Source organism: Atractosteus spatula, chromosome 28, assembly GCF_055471065.1.
Source record: "Atractosteus spatula isolate fAtrSpa1 chromosome 28, fAtrSpa1.hap1, whole genome shotgun sequence".
Lineage (NCBI taxonomy): Eukaryota > Metazoa > Chordata > Actinopteri > Semionotiformes > Lepisosteidae > Atractosteus > Atractosteus spatula.
The window spans coordinates 10,585,420-10,610,456 of NC_142733.1; the positions used below are offsets into that span (position 1 = coordinate 10,585,420).

Consider the following 25,037-nt stretch of genomic DNA (forward strand, 5'->3'; position numbering starts at 1 on the left):
ACCCATGTTGCGTAACCAGAAAGGTCCACATCTGGAGTGCAGTTAAAGCCGATTTGTGGTATTAAGTATCAGATTGAAACAGCGATGCCACAAGTAGTGGCAGATTTTCCTTCAACTTGCCCATTTTACTAAAATTAAAGCACCACCTAACAATACGAAACTCTTATGAATGGCTGATCACAAATTACCCTTTAGTTGTAAACAGGATTGTGACCATGATAACAGCCCAGTCAGCATGTCACCTTAAATTTCCACATTTTAACTATCCAGTATCCAGCAGCTGAAACCCCTTCAGGCTCCTAGATGCTTCATTAGTCCCCCTCTCAGGGAAAAGGCAGCCTTTGTTCTTCTTTCAGATCTTTCCTTAACACCAGGTCTTCACTTATCAGCATTCACTAACCTAGTTTTGCTTACTGCCTTGTCTCTCTCACACCTGAAGAAGGCTCCACGGCCGAAACGTTGTGTTTTCTTTCTTCTTTTTTTCCAGCGTGGAATAAACCTATTATTTATTCCTTTGCAACCTACGCATGGTGACGCAGCTACCCATCTGAACTATTCAGTAACCTAGTCAGGCAGCGGAGTATTCTACCTGACCATGTTCCCTTATCACTTCAATACCTTTATCACATGTCACTAATATAATAAGGTTAACCTAATCCAACCAAATCTTTCCAAAATGCATGCTTTTCCCAAACAACATCTCACTCTTTTCATTCCTAAGTAGACCAGCTGATCCTGGCCAGGGATGCATCTCTGTCCCCAGTAGCAACCACTCACACCCCTGACAGCAGCAGCCGCCAGGTTTCCACCCCCCCTCAGAGACCATAGACTTGTCTGCTGATAGTCTAGCCAGAGAGTACTCATAACTCCAACTGTGCAGTCTAGACTCCTTTCACTTTGAGCTATGGGGAGACGATACACTGCTACCTTGCCAGGCACTTCACTACTCCTATAGACAGTAATATCTCCCAGCAAAGCCTTTCAACTTCATTGAGCCTAGTGAACAAAGTTCCCACTACAATTCACCTGTCCAAAACCTGTGATAGCCCTAAGTATAGTCTAACAATAGTTTCTGTGGCCTCCTTAACTCATTAATATCTACAAGCCTGTAAGCCAGCTCTGTCCATTGCTATGAAGGCTTCCCCTCTAGCAAATACACCCCCCTTTCATGCTGGAGCCTTAACACAAACTAAAACTCTTTTCCTCCTGGATGTTCTTAAACAACTTGCCATTAGTCCAGGGGGAGTGGCCAGTTCCAAACAGAGCCTATCCTATTTGCTCTTCTCCCTCATGTGGAATCTCACTCTCTCTGAATATCAATTATTCAATTAGCTCTGGTGTGCTTCATTTTACAATGGCTGTTCTACTTAATAGCTGGCTTTCTCTTAAAGCCACCTCTCACTCTCTCAGGGATATTATATCCTATACCCACTTCTTTATCACCAATCTAGTTAAATTAAATTCTCCACTGTAGTTACCCACTATATGGTACTATATTTCTTTTTTCTCTTTAGCATTCCTGTGTTAAAACGCACAGCAGAAAGGTACGTAAAATCCCGCTAAATTGGGAAAAAAGGAGAGAAGATGCTTTGAAAACTTACAGCGATAAATGTCAAACCTTTTTAATGTAAAAATGTCAAGAATTTATTAATGGAAAAAAATGACAGGTTGTCAAATGACATCTGTTGCAAAATGTAGACACGTACATTCTTATGTTTTCTGAAACACACTCTTTAAAGTTATGTGGAGCAATGGGAAAAATGTTATATGTAATAATGAAGTGGTATTCATAATACTCCTTGGAGATTCATGGTGCTATAGTAAATTCCTAAAAGTCCCAGCCCTGCACCCCCCAGAAAAAGACATCATGCTGTACATCTATTTTTCATCATGTTGCATGTCAGAAAAATTAAGTCCTTCCCAGCTGCATGGTATCTCTTCACATGTGGCCCTGCCAGCAATGTGACAAAGCTCTATATAAGCCCTCTGCTGAACACAAAGCAACGGAGCAGTGATTCATCCAGAGGCATGATCTCCGAAGCTTCAAACACTTTGAAGGTGAGGATGTGCTTGATATAGATGCCACATAAGCATATATATATATTAGTATCATTAAGGTATTTATGAACCAATGCAATACATCATATGGTTAGAGGCCAAACCAGTTTTTCCAGGTTGCAGCCATCTGTAACACTAATACCAACTGGCTATTGACCAACTGCAAAGCAAGGTGGCAAAGACTGGAGGTATAATTGACAAGAACAACTCATTCTTACTGTGCCCCTTATTAATTTCACAGAGCTCCTTTCTTCCTGCGTTTTGTAGTTCAAATCAATCAGCTCATATCAATTGTCCACGGATGTCCGAGTTATTTTTGTGAGCGTAGTGGTGAAACTGGGATACAAAGTCATGATGGAGGCCCGGGACCTGTTCAATTTGGGGTAGACCCTCCGCAGGACAGCCCTCCTGAAAAGAATGTAGACCCAGGGGTCGAGTATCTGGTTCCAAGTGGCAAAGCGGATCCAGAGCAGCAGGCGTGAGATGTTGAGGGGGGTGTTTGACAGCACTTTTTGCGCAATAAACACCTATGGGGAGGAGAAGGTTAAAGCAGGTTAGTATCAGAGAAAAGGTGAGATATCTGACTTATTACTTGTCCATTGATGCAGCTTTGTTACGAACACCATTCTGTAATGGGTTTTCATGATTCAAAATAAATACACCCATCTGTGTAAGGTGTGAAACCATGATTGAACCATAGTACAGTACAGTGACACTGCAGTTAGCATTGCTGCCTTGCAGGACTAGGCTCAATGTAATACAGTATCTCCTGTTTTTGTTCACAATGCACTCTTGGAAAATTTGCATCCATGAATCCTCCCATTTTGCTGCATTCCAGTAAGACCCATTAACATTTGATGATTCTTTTGCATGAAAGAAGTAAATTTGATAAATTATTGGTTGCAAGAAAAGGAAATGGATGGATGTTTTCAACCATGAAGACCAAGGAGCCTTCAAAACAACTCATAAATAAGGTTTTAGAAAGGAACAAATCAGGAGAAGGGTGTGAAAATATTTCAAAGACCTTTAATATCTTTTTGGACTTGGTGAGGTCAATCATTAAGAAGCAGAAGGCACCCATGCACCCCCTAGTCCCCTCAATTTGAGCATCTGGTTTGGGACATCACCATTACGACAGCAGTGAACATTGAAAGAGTTCAGTGGCAGAGATGTGTGAAAATATCTGTGGGTATAAACTTTTCCTGTCATGTAAGAAAGGAGGCTTGAAGTGAAAATAAGCATCTTAAATCATACACAGGGTTTGCAACAAACACCTTAGTGATGCTGCAAGTGATACAGTGATACTGTCAAGCATGGCGGTGACAGCATGGCAGCATCCTGTTATAGTTCTGCTTCTCATCAACAGGAAATGGAAAGCTTGTCAAGATGACCAAATGTCCTTTCGTTGCCCTGTGGAAAGACTTGAAAACTGCTACCCATAAGCAACTTGAGAGAGCTAGAGAAATTCTGCCAAGGAAAATGGGCCAGCGTTGCATCAGGCCAGTGTGCAAAGCCGACAGAGACTTACTCTAGAAGACTTATGGCTGAAATTGATGCCAAAGGTGCTTCCACCAGCTATGGAGATCACTGGTCTAAATACTTGGGGAGTCGACATGTTTAAATATTTTTTCTAATTAGCTTTTGCTGACATTTACTGTAACTATCTTACCATAGATGTCTCCAAATTAAGGATTCAGGTTTTGAAAAGCTAACCTCTTGTCAGCTACCACACAAATACCAGCCTCTTGCTGAACTGCACAGTCAGGGAGCTCATTCTAGCCTTGAGTTCCAAAGTACTGTTTAAAGGGACATTTACTTATCCAACACTGGAACTACCGGTTGGGATAAACTTGCTTAGCACTACAAACCCCACTCAACATGCTGCAGCCTCTGCAGTGCTACAGAGAAGGACCACTAATTGCAGGAGCTGCATGTCTCCTTTGAAGCCAGTGCGAGCTGAAGGGCGTCCTGCAGGTCCTGGGAGTCGCTGTGGCACTTAAACCTAAAGCCCCCCTGACAAACTCAAACTTAGCCAACCCAGCACAGCTGCCAGCTGCACACCTCCTCTTGGGGAACATAGATGGCAAATAACATGACCCAAGTTTTCTGTTGTAAAAGTCTCCCATCACCAAGTGAATATAAGAACACCATGGAGTTCTTATATTCACCAAGCTCTGTTTTTTGACTCTTAACACCACGTTTTCAAGAACCCACCATTGTATTAAACTTCCTCATGAGCTGAAACAGGGGTGGCATGGTGGTGCAGTGAGTGGCAGTGCTGCCTTGCAGTGCTGGGGCCCTGGGTTCAATTTCCGACCTGGGATGCTGTCTGTGTGGAGTTTGTATGTTCCCCCTGTGGTTGTGTGAGATTCCTCCCATCGTCCAAAACCATAGTTGTAGATTAATTGGTTTCTGGGAAAACTGGCTCTAGGTGTGAGTGTGTTTGTGTCAGTCCGGACTACGGTGGACTGGAGTCCCGTCTGGGGGCTATCTGGCCTTGTGCTCCTTGCTTGCTGGAATGGATTCCATCTCCCCCGTGACCTTGAATTGGAAGAAGCGATTACAGATTGATGGATGGATGAGCTGCAACAGCTGTTTAAAAAAATACCTTAGCATGTCATCCCAAAGCTAAAGCTGTGATGGCTCTTACAGATAAAGTCTGAGCTCTGACTGTTAGGGTGGTGGGCTCAGAGTATCCCACTGTTGTCCCCATTGAAAACAGCAGTTAGCATTTTCTAACTGATTCTATCCAGTACAGGGCTGTTCTCTAGATGCTCTAGATGAGATGTCAGTCAGTCGTAGGGCACACACACAGACACAGACACACCAGGGCCAATCTCTCCAGAAGTCAATGAACCTGCCATATATCTTTAGACTGTGGGAGGAATCTGGAGCACCAAGAGGAAACCCATGCGAACAAGGGGAGAACATCAAACATCAAGCAGCTCCTCAGGTCCTAAACTGAAGCCAGGGCCCCAGCACTGAGACACAGCAACACTAACCAATGTGCCACCATGTTGCCCATAATTGGATGAGGTAGTTCAAGTTCAAGATCACTCTTATTGAATAGATATTCAAACTATTACTACATTAAAACATCTTAGCAATAGAAATTTCACTAAATTATATAACAGTAAAAAAGAAACGGGAAATATTAAGCAAAACAAATTCATGGCATCTCACTTCTAATATTTTTACTGATTTATTTTTTTAAGTCTGTTAAATTGTTTAATTTGGAGTAATGGTTTTGACTGTAACAAAACAATACTGTAACACAATCACAATAAGCTAAGAAATAGCAATTGTAGGAGCATAAAGAGGAGTATTATTTCAGATTGCAGCAAGAATTAGAATTAGAAATTTTAGAATTAATATGCATGAGCATTGGGAAAGCCAAAATTTACACACATAACAGTGAAACCGTTTCTAAAGATTAATGACTCAAGATCAAATGACAATATGTATATATAGTAACTAGAAACCTGTGAATAAAACATTTAGCACTGAAACACTTAAATTAATACTTTTAGACTGTAAGTTATTGCAGTGTGTGTTATGCTTTCATAGAGCTAGCTGAAATATACACAGAAAGTACTGAGCACGCAAATGCAAAACGGCCAGTGTTTGCACCCTATGGTGTTCATAGTGCTCAAAATGTTACTTCCACTGTGGCACTTAAAGAAGACTAATTCAGGCCCCGGAAGAAAAGCTGTTTAAAACCAGAGGTATCTTTCAGTAGTAACACTCTTCAAAATAGAGACAGAAGCACTCACAAAACATTTTAATTAGAAAGATGGAATGATAATGTGGCATTTTGACAAAAAGACAGGATATGGAAGCATTGAAGGGTATTCAGATGTGCTACTCAATATGACCTTATTCCAAAAGACTGTTAAGCAATGAAGAGGAAGATGGTTTGCATTTTGTAAATCATGAGGGTTGGATTAAGGGATGAATATGCAAATAATTTTGCGGTTGTGTAATCAATGATGCAAACGTGACAGCCTAATGATGCAGCCAAGGTTAAACATGCTGAGAAGACTGATGAATGAAGCCAAGGCAGATGACTTTATGATGGGGCCCTATCCAGTACTTATAAAGATGAGTGCAGGGCAGGTAATGATTCAAGACCAAGGGCACTGCTAGCAAAGCTTCTCCTTTCGAAAGTGATGGCCAGAGCTGCAGTGGTCATCTGGGACTTTACTCGCCTGAGATAGGACTCCCGAAAAAGGATGTAAATCCAGGGGTCAAGGATCTGATTCCAGGTGGCAAACCGCACATACATTAAAAGGGATATGTGGTCTACCAGAAGGCCTGACATTGCATTCTGTGCAATGAAGATCTGTGTAGGAGAAGCAAAGAGGGTTAGAGAGAACCTGTAGTCTGCTATGATAAAAAAGGCATTGTGAAGGACCAGAATTGCCATGGAATAGGAAAGTTGTGTTTTTAGTTTGGCAGTCATTAGGACACTGAGTTTATATTATTCACTACAGACACCTGTGAGAGTATCCAGACCTTTCCCTAATAACACAGTAATTAACATGGTAATCAAGTAACCCCCAACAACTGCTTGAGTCAGCATCTGGTTCCACACACCCACAAGGCTTTGTGTAAAGAAGGATATTCTTCTTTTTTTGTGCCGAGATTAGTTGTACATAAGATAATGACTGGCTCTTTTGCGAGTTTACAGGAAATGTGTCTGTCTGCAGGCTTGATCTTGCCAGTTTATCTGGTCAGATCTCATCGGAGTCTTATTTATGGAGAAAAAATATTTTTATTTTACATTACAGTACATTTCAGGCCCGATATCATTGTGATTGTCCTTCTCTGTGTTCTTTCCCGTATTCCTTTGTTGTTTTTCTGTAACATATTTACCAACAAAAAACACAAATGTTCTAGACAGGTTTGAACCGATGAACATCATGGCATGTAGGGAGTGTGGAACTGTCATCTCATGCTGCACATAGATTGGGAGGAAGAAAGAAAGCATGAAACAAATAAAGGGCTTCCTGTCATGGCCTGTGTGCATGTGAAGAGCAAGATAAACGCAACCACAGGGATATCAAGGGAGAACACACGCTGGCACATCTGCATAGAGGAGCAGAGAGGAATGTGGTCTGAGAGAGGGAGAGCTGTGCAGCTCCACTCTGCAGGAAGGAAATCTAAAGAGCTATGACTTCCAGGACATTCCGGAATATCCAAACAGGCCTCTGTCTTGCTGGCAAACATTTTTGAAATACTAAAAAACTGAAACTGTAAAGAAAGTGGGGGTTTACTGTCTCCCTCATTTTCTTCTTACAGTGCAAAAAAAGTCGTTTGCTAAGCCTAAGCTCATTTCTGAGCATTATGTATTTTCTGAACCATCTCCCCTGCTTCATTCCTTGCAAGTGAGGGGGATGTGACAGGCCAGCACTGTCATTTCCTCAGCCAAGTGAGCGAACAGAAAAGTATTAAGAAAGCATCGTCTTTATATTCTACAGATTCTTTTTGCTAATTTGATGAAAATACCGAATATATATTTTTTCTTCTGAGAGGAACACGATATTTCATCAGTATACCACAATATTCCAATGTTAAAATTTTCCCTTCAGCTAAACTTAAACTTTTACTGAGTAAAATGCTTTCCATTGTTAATTAAATCTATATATTCGTTAGAAAAAAAAAGCTTTGGTGAAAGGAGAATACCATTCTCTGCATTTGTAAATTAAACTCTGAAGATCTCCTTAAATGTATATTACAGGTAATGTTGTAATAAGATAGAATAAGAGTAAGAATAAGAAGCATTATTAGACCTGATCCTGGACAACCTGTATATATACTCATTTTTATTCTCTATTACTAAATTGAAACCTTAATAAAACAAATATTTTCTCATTTATTTAACTTGATTTGTTCCTTAAAGTCAGTGAGTTTGTATCTCTTTGCTGACTCATATGAACGGATGACCTCTGTCCATGATGGTTCTGAAGTGAAATCATTTGCACTGCTGTGTGTGAAAATATTAAATACAAATTAGCAAATTCCGTGTTTTTTTTCTATATTCACACTCTTAGTAACATGATCTTTTAAGGAAAGTCAAATGTAATTTTATCATAAAAGTGACGTATCATTTAGGATTAAAATCCTAAAGTTCTTTTCATCTAACAGTTTTTGCTTGATTCATCAATAGCTTACAGGTGTTTAAAGTCTGTCTCTAAACACAGGTGACCTACAGTATGAGACTAACTGAACTGAAGCTCCCGAAGACAAGGAATGAAGACCCCTGATCTAAGTAAACAGGAACACAAATCATTTTGAGTGATCCAAGTGTATTGTCTTGTGGGTTATTTAATACAGTCTTGGGGTTATTTGGTAATACAGTATTTCAGATTTATCTAGCTGAAAAGGCCCTGCTTTTGATTTCCTTGTCTGATGATCAACACAGATTCTTACAAATTTCTTGTACATTATTGTGATGTGACCCTGCAGTGCACTGCACAGGTCCCTCAGTCATGTACGACTGTGGCACGAGGTGTAGAGTGCCAGGAAAACACTCACCAGCAAGGGACACCAGCAGACAGATGCGATGATCATGATGCATATCAGCTGGACCATCATCTCCACCTCATGGTCCCTCCGCCGCTGCACAGACTCGCGGTTGCAGCACACCCTGAAGAGTGTCACCACACTCACTGTGTTCAGGACGAAGGAAACTGCCAAGGACAGCAGCCCCACCATGGAGAAGATGAGGCAGAAGGTCAGGTCCCAGGGCTCAGAAGTGATGCTGAAGAAACACCAGGACCCAGGAATTTGCATATGGTAACTCCCCAGGCCCAGCACAGGTAGGAGACCAATAAAGCCAGCGAACACCCACACCACGAGCACAGTGGACATGGCACGCCTCTTGGACATGTTTGTGGGGCGGGAAAAAGGCTGGTTGATGCCCATAAAGCGTTCTATAGCCATGGTCGCCCCCAAAAGTAAGGGACACAATCCATAGAAGACCATGGAAATGCCCATGAAGTTACAGAAATGGCAGTCTGGGTCCAGCTCTTTCCAGTTGAAGTGGGTAGAGTGGAAAGAGATGACAATGGATCCAGTTACCAGGAGACCCAGAAAGTCCGTCACTACCAGGCTACCTAGAAAGATGAGGAAAGAGGACCGGGAACGACTCTGTGTCCGTTGGTAGGACTTGACCAGCACCACAAAGGCGAACAGGTTGGAGGCCAGCCCTAGTGTGGTGAAGATAGTCGAGAAGTGTTGAGAGGCAATGGGCAAGGTGTAGTTGAAAGGCGGGTTGTTTTTCTGGAAGCACAAGCTTACTGCTGAAGTGTTTGAAGAGGATGAGGTTCCCATGATTTCTGGAGACAAATTTTAAAAAATAGTGTAGTTCTTAATCCAGCTTGGGAGTGTTCTGCTTCTCTGAAGCTCAGCTTCTCAACCTGGAAAAAGACAAGGAAGGACTCCTAATCAGGCATATTAATCATTATATTAAGTAAACTTTAGATGATTTAAATAATGCATGAAATGTTTTCAAGAATTTCTATGGTGTAATGATTCTGCTAGTCCTAAATGGATTTCTAATGCAGTCATCAAGTATTTGTTTACATTTTTCTCCATGTTACCTCTTATGTCAAAAAGTGATGCTTTTTACAAAATGTACAGATATATTGTATATGGTATGTATCTTAAAGAACTATGAAAAACCCCTTTGTCTTGACATAAATATATTTAAAATACAATTACTCTCCATTGTGCTGTAGTTATTTGAAAAATATCCCATCTGCAGAACTACAATAAATCCAAATGTATTGGATTTACTTTCAAAGTAACTACAAATGTATTTATATTTTAATTAATTCAGCTTTTATTAACCATGGAATGAAAACAAAATACACACTAACTCTAACCCTAACCGACGAAATGAAATTATTGTTATTCTTTTTTTTTGGTGCACCTAAATATCTGTCACGATCGGGATCCCTCCTCTTCAGGGCACTCCGACCCTTTCGTATTTTAGTTGATTACAGTATGTGCACCTGCCACCTGTCTTGTGTCTCATTATTTAAGCCAGGCGCTGTCGCTATTCCTGACTCAGCATTGGGAAATGGACGCCGGGAAGCCCGCCTACCAGCGGATCCAGGAGAGAAACGACGGCATAGGCTTCCTCACAGCATCCTGACCGTCTGGGTACAGGGGTCGGAGCGCCTGGCCTCGTTACTTTTTTTTAACTTCTTGTTCCTGTTCCGGATTTTAACCCTGTCTTGTCTTGGATGGATCATCCTGTTTTTGGACTTTGGACCGTACACCAGATTTCCCGTTTTGGACTGTCTGGACCTGTTTGCCGTCGCCACGCCCCCCGAGCGCCGGATCACCGTCGTCATGCCCCCTGTCTCTCTACCCCTCCTATCCTGCTGTACCTTCCCTGGATGTCCTTCTCCACTTACGTCTGGATTATTCCGTCTGCATAGGGTCCTGAACTATGCTTCACAGGAGCCTGGACCGGCTCCCGTTACAATATCAGAGTGAAAACATTCAAAACAGCCCTGTTGATTACACTCACTGCTCACAGGAATGCAGGGGAGAGCACACAGAGCAAACATGCTACACCACACACAGATTTAATCATACTGGAATCATTCCTGGAAATGGTTGTTTCAGATCAGGATACAAAGGGTATTCCCTACACTCTTACAGACAGCTGAATTTGTCTATCCTACTCAGAGGTTTTGAAAGAAAAAATCTGATTGATATATTTATGTAAAATATTAGTTTCTACTGTTATCATTCTATTATGTATTTCTGTAGTATTATGGATTCAGCATGATTTTGTGTCCATCCCTGTTGGGGGGTGACTTTTCCAGAAAATATCTTATGAAAAATATCTTTTCAAAATAACCACCAACACTGTTATGCTCTGAAGCCCACAGCTTAAATACTATTTGCACAAATATGTTTCAGAACTTTCTGAACAGAGAAAGAAAACTGAAAATCAATGTTTTTGCAGTTTCTTACAATGTGAAAGGTATTGTAATTTTAGAGGTGTTGTAAGAAGTTTCAAGTTTTTGAACAACCAACAGTTTTCTGTTGAATAACAATGAAAGTAATGTTTTCTTCAAACATTTTCACTGTTACCCATTGTAGATGGCTGGCTACAATACCCTTATCTCATATAAGCTTGTATGAATTTTACCTGTAGTGATACAGTACTTAATACATCAGGTATTCTGGGCTCTGAATTGTATGTCAAAAAAGTTCAGTCAGTTTTCACCTGACATGATTGTGTGACCCATCTGCCATGAATTTGCACTTCAATCCCTACTTTGCCTTCATCACCACATTTGGAAACTCTGACATCACAGCACACTCATGGCAGCTGAACCATTGATTTTGCCTTTTAAGGCCCAAAAGGTAAGGTATAAACATGGTGAACTACTTATCTGAGTTATGGAAAACAATTTATTAACAACAGACAGAATTAAATGGTGCACAGTTATGAGGAGTGTTCCGTTATTACATTACACTGAAAAAGAAAAAACAGTAAATATTTAAGACAGGAGCTCTTTGGTGCACAGATAGTAAAACTCCCTTTATAATTTTGGCATGGGAGACTGCAGTTGTTACTATAATAAAGGTCAGTGAAAATGCTTAGACTTCCATAACTAGTCTTTGAGGGGCCTGTCTCTGAACCTATGGCACAACAGCAGACAGTCTACAGAAGAGATTGCTTTGAAATCTAAGCTGAGCTCACATGTGAAGTGTGAAGCTCACATTGCAATGTATATCCTGTTTCTCTGCAGATCCATCAAAAGATGTATAAATAGAGAACAAACGGTTCAATTTATTCAACTATTCTTATCATTTGCATAGATAGTGATTGAATTTATTGCAGCTACAGACAGGAACTTGAAAACTATCATCATCTCTGCCTCCATTATGTCTCAGTAATGTATTTCATGCAATAAATAACTCACAGCATTTTCGGATGTCAGTGAGAAATGGTCAAGCTTCCAGTTAAATAGTTGTGCTATTCTTCACTGGCTTTGAAGTTATTACTAGGAACCAGGTTTTTGCAGACCAGTCAAATTTCCTTCCAGTCTTACTAAAGTTTAAGATTAAGGTCCTGCCAAGTCTTCATGCCCATCTCCTTCAACTCTGAGCTGTGTCCCGATGCTCATTCCAGCTGGTTCTCTACTGCTCCTTGGGCCACTTTATGAAGTGTCTTCTAGCACTCTACAGTATGTGGGACTCCAGATGTGATCTCACTAATGGGTTGTACGGTTTCAGCACACTCTCTCATCCTAACCTCTCTTGTGTCGGACTTTCCACTGTGTGCTGTGGACCCAAACATTCTGTTTCTTCTTGCATTGCTAAAATGCTGTGATTCCAGGTATAGAATCAGAAAACAAAACAGAACATAAGAACATAAAAAAGGTTACAGAATATGTGTGTATGTTCAATGATTACCAGGACATGTTTTTGCTGTGATTGTTAAAAAAATGCAACAGTTTTTCCTTTAGGAAACATTTGTTTATGCTCACCCTGTATGTTGAAAATATTCTGAAACACCATTATAATAGCTATTAATAGAACAGAAACAGTACAATAATAGAATAAAAAGTTTTTAGATATTTTGTCTGTCATTACAGGAGGAGCGGTAATCACTACAGTAACCTAAGTGCTAATTTATTTTGCCTGCAGTGGGCAACAAGTCTTTTTAAGTTTGTACCAGTTTGGTGCATATTCACTTCCTTCTTGTTTGAAAAGTGATTCATAAGAGTAATTGATGGCAAAACCATGTTACCAAAACAAACAGACACTGAAGGGATTAACTATACAGAAGATGACTCACAACACTGCAGGAGCCTGAACAACAGAAGAAAATAATACGAACTAAACAGTACAAACATGTGGATGCGATAAATGGAATCCAGTAGTGATGGTTTTCACAGATGTCAGTAATTGTCAGGATACAACTTCATGTGCTAAGAGACCTTAAAAACATTCTGCTGCGATGTAAAATTTGTCCAACTTTCTTTTTCCAAAAATATATTTTTAGATTTTAGATTCTTTTTATATGTTATTATCATCTGCTTTATATTTGTTCTGCCCAAATGCTCAGATGTGCAAAGCTGTGTGATTATGTGGTCTCTGGCGTCGTACTGGAGATCACTAAGGCTAAAGTACACAGAAGCCTCCCCTCACATCACTCCCCATCCCCTATCCTCTATTCCCTCTTCCTGTGCAGTTCTCTCCTCTAGTCTGAAGTTCAAGGTGTAGTAGTAAAACAAACTAAACCATGTTGGGTTGTAAGTGCTGCTGGTAGACCAGTAGATGGGCTCTCTTCTCTCTGGAGCACAATTTCCAAACAAAAGCCCTAGAATGGTGACTGGGGACACTGTACTGTAGATTAAATTTAGGTCCTGACAACTTGGTCATTAAAGATCCTATGCCATTATTCCTGATATCCGGTCTAATTTCTTTTCTCAGTTTGTACAATCTGTCCTCCGCAAAGCTCCCTCTTAATTAAGTTTTCATACTATTTTCAGAATTTCAGAAATTTTCATACTATTGTAAATTCGCTTAAAATTCATATTCGGCACTTATATGACAACTGAGGCATTGATTGTGGCAGGATATGGCCAATGCTCTTATGTTCTTGTGTGTTCAGTACTGAGTGCAGGAGTGGCATGTCTGTCACTGACATCACTACATGCCTGCTGCACTTGGGAAGCTGCTGTTTCACCAAAAGCCAAGAATGTCTTGGCCTTAATCCAAACCTGGCTGGTGTTCTGTCCATTGAGCTCCGATGCCTGGGGACTCCTGCAAACAGCTGGCTAGTGAAGTCCAGGCTCAGGTGAAGGCACTATTGTTGTAACTTGGCAGTGTAAAGTACAAGTCCAATTCAATGATGAAAAGCAAAAAAAAAAGAAATACAAGGTTTCAGCTGTTGAGCCCTTTTCTTTTCAACTTAACAGCCAACATGTAGTGCTTATTCTTTCTACATTTTTGGATATAATTAACCTTTACTTGTTCTTTTGCCTCCAGTGCATTCTGACCCAGCTCCCCACTTGAATCATTGCAGAAAGATAGTTGCTGGCCATGTTGTTAGACCTTAGTGTGAGAGTGTTCTTAGATGGTTCTCCTTTTTAGTTTCACTAAAAACATTTTCACTTAGCTGCACTGGGTGTGGGTACAATACAACTCCCTGCTTGAGATCTGAGATCATATTTACAATGAAGTAGTGTCAGGTTTTTAAGTAGGTTTTAGGTAGCTATGCTATGCTATGATTATCCTACTGGTTCTCATTGGCATTCTACTGAAACAGTGCATATAAACATCAAGTTGAAAGAGAAGCTCCAAATAACCACAACTCGTTGGCAAAAACATGTCTCCAATTTTCAGTTTCAAACACACCCATTTTCAGTTTGTGCCTATGTCCCGTTTTTTGCTGAAAATAACTTTTGTTTGACCCCGCCAATATTTTCCACTGCTTTATATAGAAACTGATATTTTTTCAATCTTTCAGTGCATGTGTAAATTGGAAATTCTAGGCGTTTTGTATAATGGTTCACTATTGGAAATCCCTGAAGACAAAAGGCGACAAATGAACTGTTTTAATTTTGAGTTTAATTTTGTTTTTTGTTGATCTTCTTTCCTATCCGGGTTCTATCTCAAAACAGCAACACATCATCCAAAAACGTTGGGATGGTTTCAAGGAGAAAGGATTTCGCTGGTTGCCACTCTAATGAAGAGCATGACTATAAATAAGAAGACACAAAAATGCAGTAGCATCAACAGGAGGCCGTGGGATTTAAATACCCTTTCTATGTTATTGTGTCTGGATATTGTGGACTACTGTAGCTTCTATGGCCAGCCTGCTCAAATGGTGTCAGAACAATTACAGTACAGTACCCATATCACACTAGGTTTCTTCCCTGGCAGGGTGTAACCCAGGCAAAGCATGTCAGTGTAGAAAGAACACCAGTGTCTGGACTTTGTAGCAGGCAGATATTTTTTTAACTCTTAATTAGGATGTTTACATTGGCACGGTCGTGATAAAAACAGTGGGAATGTCTCTGGTTTGACTCAGAAAGACTGATTGAGATTCCAGGTGTCTGTTTTCTAATGTGCCACAGGCTCCATCGATGACTTCAGAAACCCAAAAGACCCAGAACTTCAGAAACAAAGCTGCATTTGTGTTTTTTCAGATGTAGTGTCAGCATTTAAAAAAAAAAGAAAGAATCTTTTTGTAATTTTCATAATTCCTGCCAAGAATCAGCAGAAAATTTACTTCCTGACATTTTCTGGTAGGGATGATCTGGTTGACATTGTGTTCTCCAGATGTAACATTTATTCCTATTGACAATTTTTGAAAGACTCAAAACAGAAGTATTTTGTATTTATCTGGATATTTCCAATATACTTAGATGGAAGCCAATGAACACTTTGTTTAGGAAGCTCAGAATTCATGCTTCATTACAATACAGAATAAACTGCTGGACGTTATTTTAATTCTAAAACAAGATATTAAATCATTATTACACTGAAAACTGTGCTTGCATTCCTAAACTTTGATCTTTGGGAAAAAGGAGGTGAATTTATTTAAGTCTGGTATAATTCACAGAATGACAGCAAAAGCAGAGGGTGAAACTAAACTGATATCATAAATTGACCACAGTACCCCCAAGGCCTGATTAACCTGGAGATAGCTGCAGATTATTTTTTCTGAATTAGGTTTCCTGCTGTGAAGTGAGATTAGTTTCCTTTAATCTCTTCTTTAACAAGTAATCCCCTTCCAAGTGGGATTTACTGCAGAACTTTAAATCTTCCATTTTGAAACTGAGGAGATAGAGATAAAATCGACTAGGGAAGTCAGGATATGCCTTCAAACTACAGTATAGTAACTTTTACTCTTAATCAGACCTGCTCATTTAAACACTTCGGTAACAAGTAAAAAAAACTAAACAACTGCAGTTCTGAAAAGAGAAGACTAGGAGAAGACCTGATCAAAGTGCTCAGTATCTTCAAAGGCCTGTTGATGGATATGGATACTCTTGTCCAACCCTACTGATGTTATTAGAATGAACACCGAAACATAAACCAGATGACACAAATGACAACCAAAGGGAAGTGCATTTAAACCAGAGAACAGGAGGCATTTCTCACACAATACGTTGTCTGAGCTTGGAACAAGCTTCCCAGCTATGTTGCTGAAGTTGATATCTTTGCTTCCTTCAAGAAATGGCTGGACATAACTTAAGCTACTGCAAACATAATAAGCTATAATGGCCTTCTCTTGTTTGCAACTGATTTTATTAATTCAAATTGTAATTTACTGTAAGTTAACCACCCTTCTTATAACACCATGATGGATCTAAATCTTGAGTTTTCAACACCATGTTTACACCACTAGACTGAGTCCACGCTATTTTAGAAGGTGCATTATGGCTATGTTTATATGAAACCTTTCTGTCTTTATGTACTTCATGTATAATAATCAAAAAGGAATTAAGGCAAAGGATGAAACTATGCGTTATGATAGGAGAGAAGGGGAATGGAAACAGTGTCTTTAAAAGGTGAGTTGTGGCAATCAGGACAAATTTAAAAGAAATATTTAAAGGAAGAGTGAAAGAAAAGCTTTTTTTAGGTCTCTGGGGCAGATGGAACCATTTCACAGGAAACCTGGAACTGGAAATTGAGCACTAACTGTACATGTCTTTGTATAGGAAGGCTCCTGTACAACAACATCAAGTTGTAAAACATTTGTGTAACTGGCGTTCTGAAAGAGGGGGGTTTAGTCCAGGCAGGGCTCCTCTCATTTCATTTTCTAAGTGCTTTCCCCTGGTGAGGGTCGGGTGGCAACAGGCTGAGCAGGCATCCCAGACTTTAAAATAAACTAGACAAACGATGTCCAGCTGGGAGAATGGGTTTTAAATGCGATACCAAAATGTTTTGCCTTTTGAAAACAATTTTTCCCAGGCAGTTTAAGATCTTACAGATCATTGTCACACGGGCTGCAAAAGTAAACGTAATTAATAACTATAATTTTCAAAATATTTCAAAATATTATTCCAAATAGCCTTATTCAAAATCTAATTACTTAATTTATTATTATTATTAAGCATTCCAGCATAAGTACCACATTGGTTGGATCTAATCGGATAAAATCGTAAGGATAATAAAGACTCTCTCTTTCCCGAAACACTAACAAAGTTCTAAAACATCTTACATTTTATAATATTTAATTGGCTTTACCCTTGTAATTTCACGATTTGTAGTTGGTACACGCATGCTCCCAGACATGTTGCACTCATTCCCTGTGGAAAATGTATGGAATCGTTCGTAGTGCAATCATCCCAAGGCATTAGGAAATAGTTTCAATGAACTAGTAAAAATCTCAAAAGAAATTATTTTGTTTTTAGAGCACACAAAAATGAAACACTCAGTCATCAGTTTTGATGGAAAAATGGTGCATTGATTTTTAAACTAAAACAAAACAAATCTTAATGATTTTGTGTAGATTTGAATCTATTTGCTCTTCCCTCCAAACCAAAGTAGAAATAAAAGCATATTGGACATCCTCTTTAGCTAACTCAGTTTAAACGTTAAGATATAATTCTGTATTCTGTGGTGTTTCCTTTCTAGAGAATTGTTTCCCATATACTTTACATCATACAATATATTACAGACACACTGCCCTTGATCCCAAATGGTACTAAAAAATGTTTTTTTTAAAGAAATATCTTACCTACTAAGACGAAAATCCACTCAACCAGCAGCAATGAAGAAATTCAGTTTAGGTGTTTGAAGGAGAAAATAAACCTACTTTCTATACATCCGATAAATGCCCTCTTTCCTTGATAAGTACAGGGAGCTACTAAGTACGTAACGGTTTCTCTGAAATGCCGAACTGTTTTGCATGCTTTTAAAGATACAGGACTTTACAGCTGCATACGTCAACGGTGCACTCCGCACTAATTGACTCCGGACTATCGAGCCACTCCGCGTCTCTCCTCTGATCCCTCCGGGCTCGCATGGCTCAGAAGGCGAGGAACGCGCTTACAAAACTGGGGAAATTGTGGGTTCGGAAATTAACCACCTACAGTAGCTATGCAGCTGAAGCTAATACCCTTCTTTCAAGAACACAGCTAGATACAACCTTCGCATGAATTAGGCATAATATACTGTATACCCAGGTAATCGTGACGGGTTGCCGCTTTTCGTTTGCAGTATTTTTTAATGCTCTTTTAATGAATATTACACTTCAGTAGCGCTGAGCAGAAGCGCAAAGTGCCGGTGGTACTGCAAGATGATAAAGCGCATATTACACAGCTCAGCGTCTGCTGACCGAAATAACCGAGATGGAGAACAGCCGAGTCGAACAAGGACATTATCAGTCAATCGGTCCATAATCATTCCACAAACGCACTGCGGAAAAATAAGAGAACTAAAAGATTCAAAAAGCAGTGAGAAAACTTGAAAGGATATTTTTTTGTTTCCTAAATGGAAGATCAGCAGGGGAGGAATGTGACGAGGGAGTGGCCGGGAGATGCGGGTACTTTGTTCTGTGAAGGCCACAGGACTAGTGGGAGGTTTTGTCTCTCTTGGGTTATAATTATTAAAGTGTATAATTATATTATTATTATTATTGTCTGTTTCCCTGTATCAGGGTGTCTGCAAAACTAATCCAGAAGATAATAAAAAACTATAAAAATAATAGTTGGGATGATAATACAGGTTGAGATATTTGCTTCAGGTTGGTAAAGTGGTCAGCATTGCTGCCCCTCAGCGTTTCTGAAGTGCTGTTTGTGTGGAGTTTGTATGTTCTCCCTGTGTTTGTGTGGGTTTTCTCCTGGTTTCCTCCCATGGTCCAAAGGCAGACTGGTAGGTTAATTAGCTGCTGGGAAAACTGGACCTGGTGTGTGCCCTGCAATGGACTGGTATCCTTTTGCCCTTTGCATGCCTGGTATAGGCACTGGCTCCCTGCATGAACCTCTACTGGATCAAGTGGTTAGAAATTGGAGGGATATATATTTGGACCAGGTGGTTATTTAATTGTCTACAAAAATAAGAAAGAGGCATTTGTCTGCTTTTTACTCTAGTCAAGCACACTGCTGAAGGCTAGTTTATCCTACCGTTTTTTCTATGAGGCCTTAAAAGCAGGTGTTCAGGTGTCTACCCACCAGGCTGGACCCTCAGACACTGGCAGACACTCAAGACTTTGGGACAAATGAAGAAAAGCAGATGTGGTTTGGAATATTGGAAAATGTGTGAAAGTAAAGATGAATCTGCGGAGAGCCACAGCATCCACATTTCACAAGGCTCCTGCTAAATAATGCATTTCACATGTGAGAACTTGCATGTACAAATTTGTTTTTGCTAATGAATGACATTCATTCCCATCTTTTCCTATGAAACACTATTATTATCCCAAAGTATTGCTTTAAAAATAAAACTTTCTAAAACATTTTTGTTAGCTATTCTGAGAAGGTCACATTAGCCAACATTCTTAGGAACTACTAGGACATTTGAAATGCTTAGCTTAATAAATCAGCATTTATTTCACATCTTGAGTCATTTACCACATGAAACTATAAAGTACATAGAACATACTTAGTACGCCCTTGTTGAAGGGTGTTTTATTCTGGTCTGAATTATGTTTTGTTTTCAATGAAACAAACAATGATAGGAGTAAAAAAGTCGGATATAGGAAATTACTGCAGTTTCTTACAATGTAAGAAATCTTTGTCCATAAAAGGAGATAACTGTCAGTTAAACATGCTCTCTGAACACCATATGCAAAACATTCCTACACTTGAAGCTGAATTAATGGAGAAAAACACATACCGACCTTATTCAGCTAGACATACATTAGTACTATATTTGTTCACTTCACGTCTGAAGCCAAATTGGAGAATTAGATTAAACACTTCCAATCTCTGTATTTCCTGGCAGCAAGCCTTCAGTATAAAGATAAATCACCATACATAAACAGGTGCATTTAATGAGCTATCTTTTGCAGCTGAAGTGATATAAATCAAAACCACTGAGATAGAATAGAAAACCCTATCACAGATTATAGTACTGTAAGTAGTAAGTAAATCTCGCATCACAGTTATCTGTGAAGTTTTTAAGCTTGATTCATACTTTGCTTTGTCTTCCCACTTATCTCATCTTAAGAATCATGTGGGTTGTTATCAAGAACTCTTTGATAATGTAGATATATCATACTAAGCCTTTATCTCATCGAGTTTTATCTTTGATTCTTTAAAGGACTCCTTCTAAATCCATGCAGAATGTTTCTTCTTCTGCTTACTATATACAGTACGTTACATTACACTCACAGAGGTCACAGCTCTTGTGCTCTGGGTTTGATTCTGACCTGTGGTGCCTGCTGTGTGGAGTGCCCTTTTTCTGCTGGGTTTTCTCTATGTGGTCTGGTTGCATCCCACATTAAAACCAATGCCAGCTGGGTTCATAGGTATCCGAATTGTGTCTTGGTCCTCTAATGGACTGGTGAGCTGTCTGGAGCCCAGTGCTTCGGGAATTGTCACCAGTTTACTGCCACCATTGCAAGAAACAAGTGGATTTCTCTCAGTGCATGGCTAATTTTACTAATTAGACTTCAGGCTAATTCATTGTCCATTTTGTATAGTTTTAAAATATTTCTGGTTTTCTGGTCAGCTGGTCTAACACCCTATCTAGCAATTGCAAAAATATTTTTGAACATGCCATGTAATATCTTACCTTTCTTTTTGTACAACATAAGGAATCAGACTGTGTGTGTTTTAATTTTACTGGAGATCATTTTTTTCCCTCTGTAATATGTTTGCATGTAATGCTATATTGTCAGGAGAGATAAAACATATGTTTCACACTGGCATATTGTTACACTATATGCTGAAACAGGGTGCATATGTGAAGTTAGCTTTAGAAGAATAGTTGGTTTATTCTTTTAAGGCAGTCTCATAGTTAGGACTCATTTTTAAATGGGTGTACTGCTATAGATTGTGTAACGCAACGGGGGCTCAGGCGGGCGCCCTTGCCGCATCAGGTCGGCCCCACACCGTCCGGGGCTCGAACCCGGGACTTCCGCGTCTCTCTGCAGCGACCCAGCACCGTGAGCTAAAGAGAGATCTCTCACGAGCCCAGTAGCTGTAGTCCTGCTATCATAGGGAAGGGCGGTGACGTCACCTGCTCTGGTACGCCGGCTCTTACACAGTACCTGACGGCCGTAAGCGTTACACTCTCCCCCGCTTAAATCGCCGTCCCCGGCGAAGGGCTATCCCATCCCGCTTCTGACACCAATGTAACGCAACGGGGGCTCAGGCGGGCGCCCTTGCCGCATCAGGTCGGCCCCACACCGTCCGGGGCTCGAACCCGGGACTTCCGCGTCTCTCTGCAGCGACCCAGCACCGTGAGCTAAAGAGAGATCTCTCACGAGCCCAGTAGCTGTAGTCCTGCTATCATAGGGAAGGGCGGTGACGTCACCTGCTCTGGTACGCCGGCTCTTACACAGTACCTGACGGCCGTAAGCGTTACAATTGCAATGGAGCATTAATCCCAGAAAGTAGATGAAGTGATTCTTTAATTACACGAAGGCACTGCCTTGTATCATGTCAGACAGAAGGTGAGGTTTGCCAAGCAGACAGGAAGGGCTCCAGGACACAGACATTGCTGGATTCCAGCTATAATTAGCCAATTAAAATTGTTGGTGGAGACATAGTTATCTTAAACAGGATTCCCAAAACACTTGCACTTTTTCCATGCTTCCCTGGCATCTGTCAATCAGTTAATCATCTTGTCTACAGGTAAATCAGAAGAATTATTGCAATAAACACTTCAATCTTTTCTATAAATACTGTATTTACTTTAAAAAGTTATATTCTCCTCAAAAAGGGCACAAGTGTATAAACTGATTCTAGTGCATTAGTTTAGTGTTGATTAAAATATGATATACATATGGTATACTGTGTGTATATACAGAATTTTACAACATGTTACAACATGTTGTATGTGATAAAAAACAATATCAGAAGGTTTAATAATGTAGTACTGTTCAGATGCTGAAGCCTCTGGTTTCAACTTTTCTGTACTACTTCATGGACTAAACCTATTCGAGTCATTCCTGTACCTGAAATACAAATTTGTCTTAGTTTGCTTGGCTTTTGTTTAAAATAAAAGGATGATCATTTAAATCTAATTCTCACCTTTATTATATAATGAATATGATAATTTAACTGATTATATGTTCTCTGAAATAGACTTAACAATGATCAAACTAAAAAAGATTGGCCACTAATTAATAGGAACAAGTAAAGGTTTATTCCATGCTGAAAAGAGAAGAAAGGAAACACAACTTTTGACTGTGGAGCCTTCTTGTGTGAGCATTCTTAGGCAATAATTAATAGTAAGTACAATCACAAATCGTAACATAGCAGGAGGCTCGGTTTACAACATTAAAAAACTTCTACCTTATAAGAACATATGGCTTATAGCTAGAGCATCAGGTGAAATGCTTGTTAAATGTTATTTGCACTTTAAAAAGAAAAATAACTACTTCCATCTGATAGCATTTTAAAATAGCAATTGGAAGGCAAAACCCACCACCAGTGAGATTGTAACCAGAGATTGCAATGCAGAAACAAAAAGGTTCCAATGGGCCAGAAAAGTCTATCGAGTGAGAAATACATTGAGCCTTAAAGGATCAGCAGTCTATAGTTGTGCTTGGGACTGTTGCCAGCTTTCTACTCGTTCAAAAAGAAAGGTTAATGTATGAGAACATCTGTTCCGAATGTGAGGAGGCCTGTCAGACTCTCTTGCTCATTTGGTTTTTAGTTGCTTATTGATTGAAGGCTTTCATCCTTCTGACTCTTGAAGGATTCTAGGGAGTCTGGAATGTTTGTTCATCCCCCACAAAGAGTAACCAGTAAGTTGTGGGAAAGTTGAGAAACAGATCAAACCCCAAATTAGAATATTTAAAGACAAAGTTCAGAAATGTTTCTTTTTGTGAGTGCTGTCCTTGATTTTCACTCTCTTGATTTGTAATAAGATGCTCAATCTATTGATCTCTTTAAGTATCATTTTAGCAATTTAAGTGCACTTCAATTCATGTTTAAGTTATGTTTATCCCTTAAACTGTAAACAAGTCAGATGAAATGTTTTTATATTTTATTACATAAAAAAGTGATAAGTACAGAGAAGAGTGTTTTGTGTTTAGAATTTATGTTTTAATTTAGTTGATGTTAATTAACTGTTAAATTTCTCATGCATTACTGTATATAGCAGCTTTACTTGCTTTACAATACAAATGGGTACCTAAAATACAATGGTACCCTTTTAATTTTGACACACTTATCTTATCAATTATGCATGAGGTATTCCTTCCAGCAAATGTATGTTTGCATGTCCCTTATTTAGTTAAAAAGACATCTGTTACAGCTAAATGTTGCTTAGTCTCCAAAACTAAATGACTTCTATGAGGACTGGGCCAATCGGAGAATCTTAGTCTGTATATTGAGAAGTAGATGAAGTATTGCTCCAGATTTGGAAAAAAAAATAAACTGAAAGAAAACCCACAGTCCCTCAGTCACAGCAACAGCACATGAACACAAACTGTGTGCTGTTGCTCCTCCAAGCCTTGCAAGACATTTTTTGCCTGCAGTAAAAAATTCTAGAGGAGTAGAACCCCTCCAGCAAATGTCCTTGCTAATGCTTGAAGATTAATAGTAAGAGTTGTTACTGTTAATAAGTAGTCTGGTGCTCAGTGGAGCCAAGATGCGAGTCATTAGTTCTAAATTTCCAAAAGCAATCTGTCCTTTACACGAAGGACAACCCGAGTGTGTCTGTGACAGAGACTGTTACGTGTCCACTAGAAAAAAAAAGTTAGAATATTGTATATCATTATTTTTTGAGTGCCAAACATCACACACACATGGTAAATATTGTCCAATTGTCTGCAAGCATTTAGAGGCAGAGGGAGAGGACACAGATGTACTCGGTGAATAAATTCTGAGTCTTAGATGTAGCCGATTTCAGTCTCCAGCAGTCTGAAAGTTGCCATGTAATTATGGAATCGGACAGCTGCCAGCTCTATTTAGCATACCAGGCACCACTTCTTAATTGCTGCCAGGCACGTGTAAAAATGATTAAAATCCTCATAGTTCAAAAAGTCAAACAGGGGCAATGACATCTCGAAGAAACGAACACTTCCTGCCATATACTGTATACTGTAATACAGAACATAACCTGGCCTCAACTTATAAATGTTGCAATCCACATGATACCTCACCTTACTCTGTCTAAAGCATTTGTCTCTGGCACTTGTCTTGATGTGGCAAATAAACTTTATATTGAATTTAACTGTATATAGAGAAAGTATATATGTAACTGTATATGTAAAAAAGATAGTTTTGTAGCGCATTTTCAGTCAATTGAAAAAAAAAAGATTATTTAACTCAACGAATAAATGTGTTAAAGATGTTAATATGATAAAAAATATTTGTGATTCTATGAGCTGAGGGTCTCTTATTTCCCGAAGTGTTCAGTTGTTTTACTACAGTACATGTCTTGCTTTCAAAACACATTCCCTAAAACACTTTTTAACTTGTGTGAGCATATCTTAATTACAAGTAAAAAAAATACAATCACCATAGACATTGCCTCTCTAGAAACAATATAGATTGGCAGCAAGGTTAGTTCTTGTATTTAAAAATATTCTTTAATTGTATATATTTATTATATATTGTAAATATATAATATTATTATGTAATTGCATTCATACAGCATTTTTCATCCCAATGAATTCCAGTGTGCTCTACAGAGTGGAAGAGATCCATTTCATCCACCACTGTAGTGCAGTACCTACTGTATGTGCCAACAGCTCCACTACGCAGCAGATCCGGGTGATAGTTGAGTAGGATCCTGTGGCAGGACCTGCCAACAACAGGGACAGGCATGGCTTTTTAAAGTGATGCTCGAAACTTCAAAACCTTGAT

At 39.4% G+C, this 25,037-nt stretch overlaps 1 protein-coding gene across 2 annotated transcripts; it reads right to left on the reverse strand.

Moving 5' to 3' along the window:
• Positions 1-1,600: 1,600 nt before the first annotated feature.
• Positions 1,601-17,939, reverse strand: tbxa2r (thromboxane A2 receptor). Of its 2 annotated transcripts, XM_088907595.1 has the most exons (4): positions 17,789-17,939; positions 8,596-9,479; positions 6,267-6,400; positions 2,361-2,585 (listed from the first exon to the last, which is right to left on the reverse strand). In XM_088907595.1, the coding sequence occupies exons 2-4, from the start codon at positions 9,391-9,393 to the stop codon at positions 2,432-2,434; spliced, it is 1,086 nt and encodes a 361-aa protein (XP_088763721.1). In that variant the 5' UTR covers positions 9,394-9,479; positions 17,789-17,939; the 3' UTR covers positions 2,361-2,431. The 2 variants fall into 2 exon arrangements, with proteins under 2 accessions (XP_088763720.1, XP_088763721.1); XM_088907594.1 differs by lacking the exon at positions 6,267-6,400 and having other exon boundaries at positions 1,601-2,585.
• Positions 17,940-25,037: the final 7,098 nt, after the last annotated feature.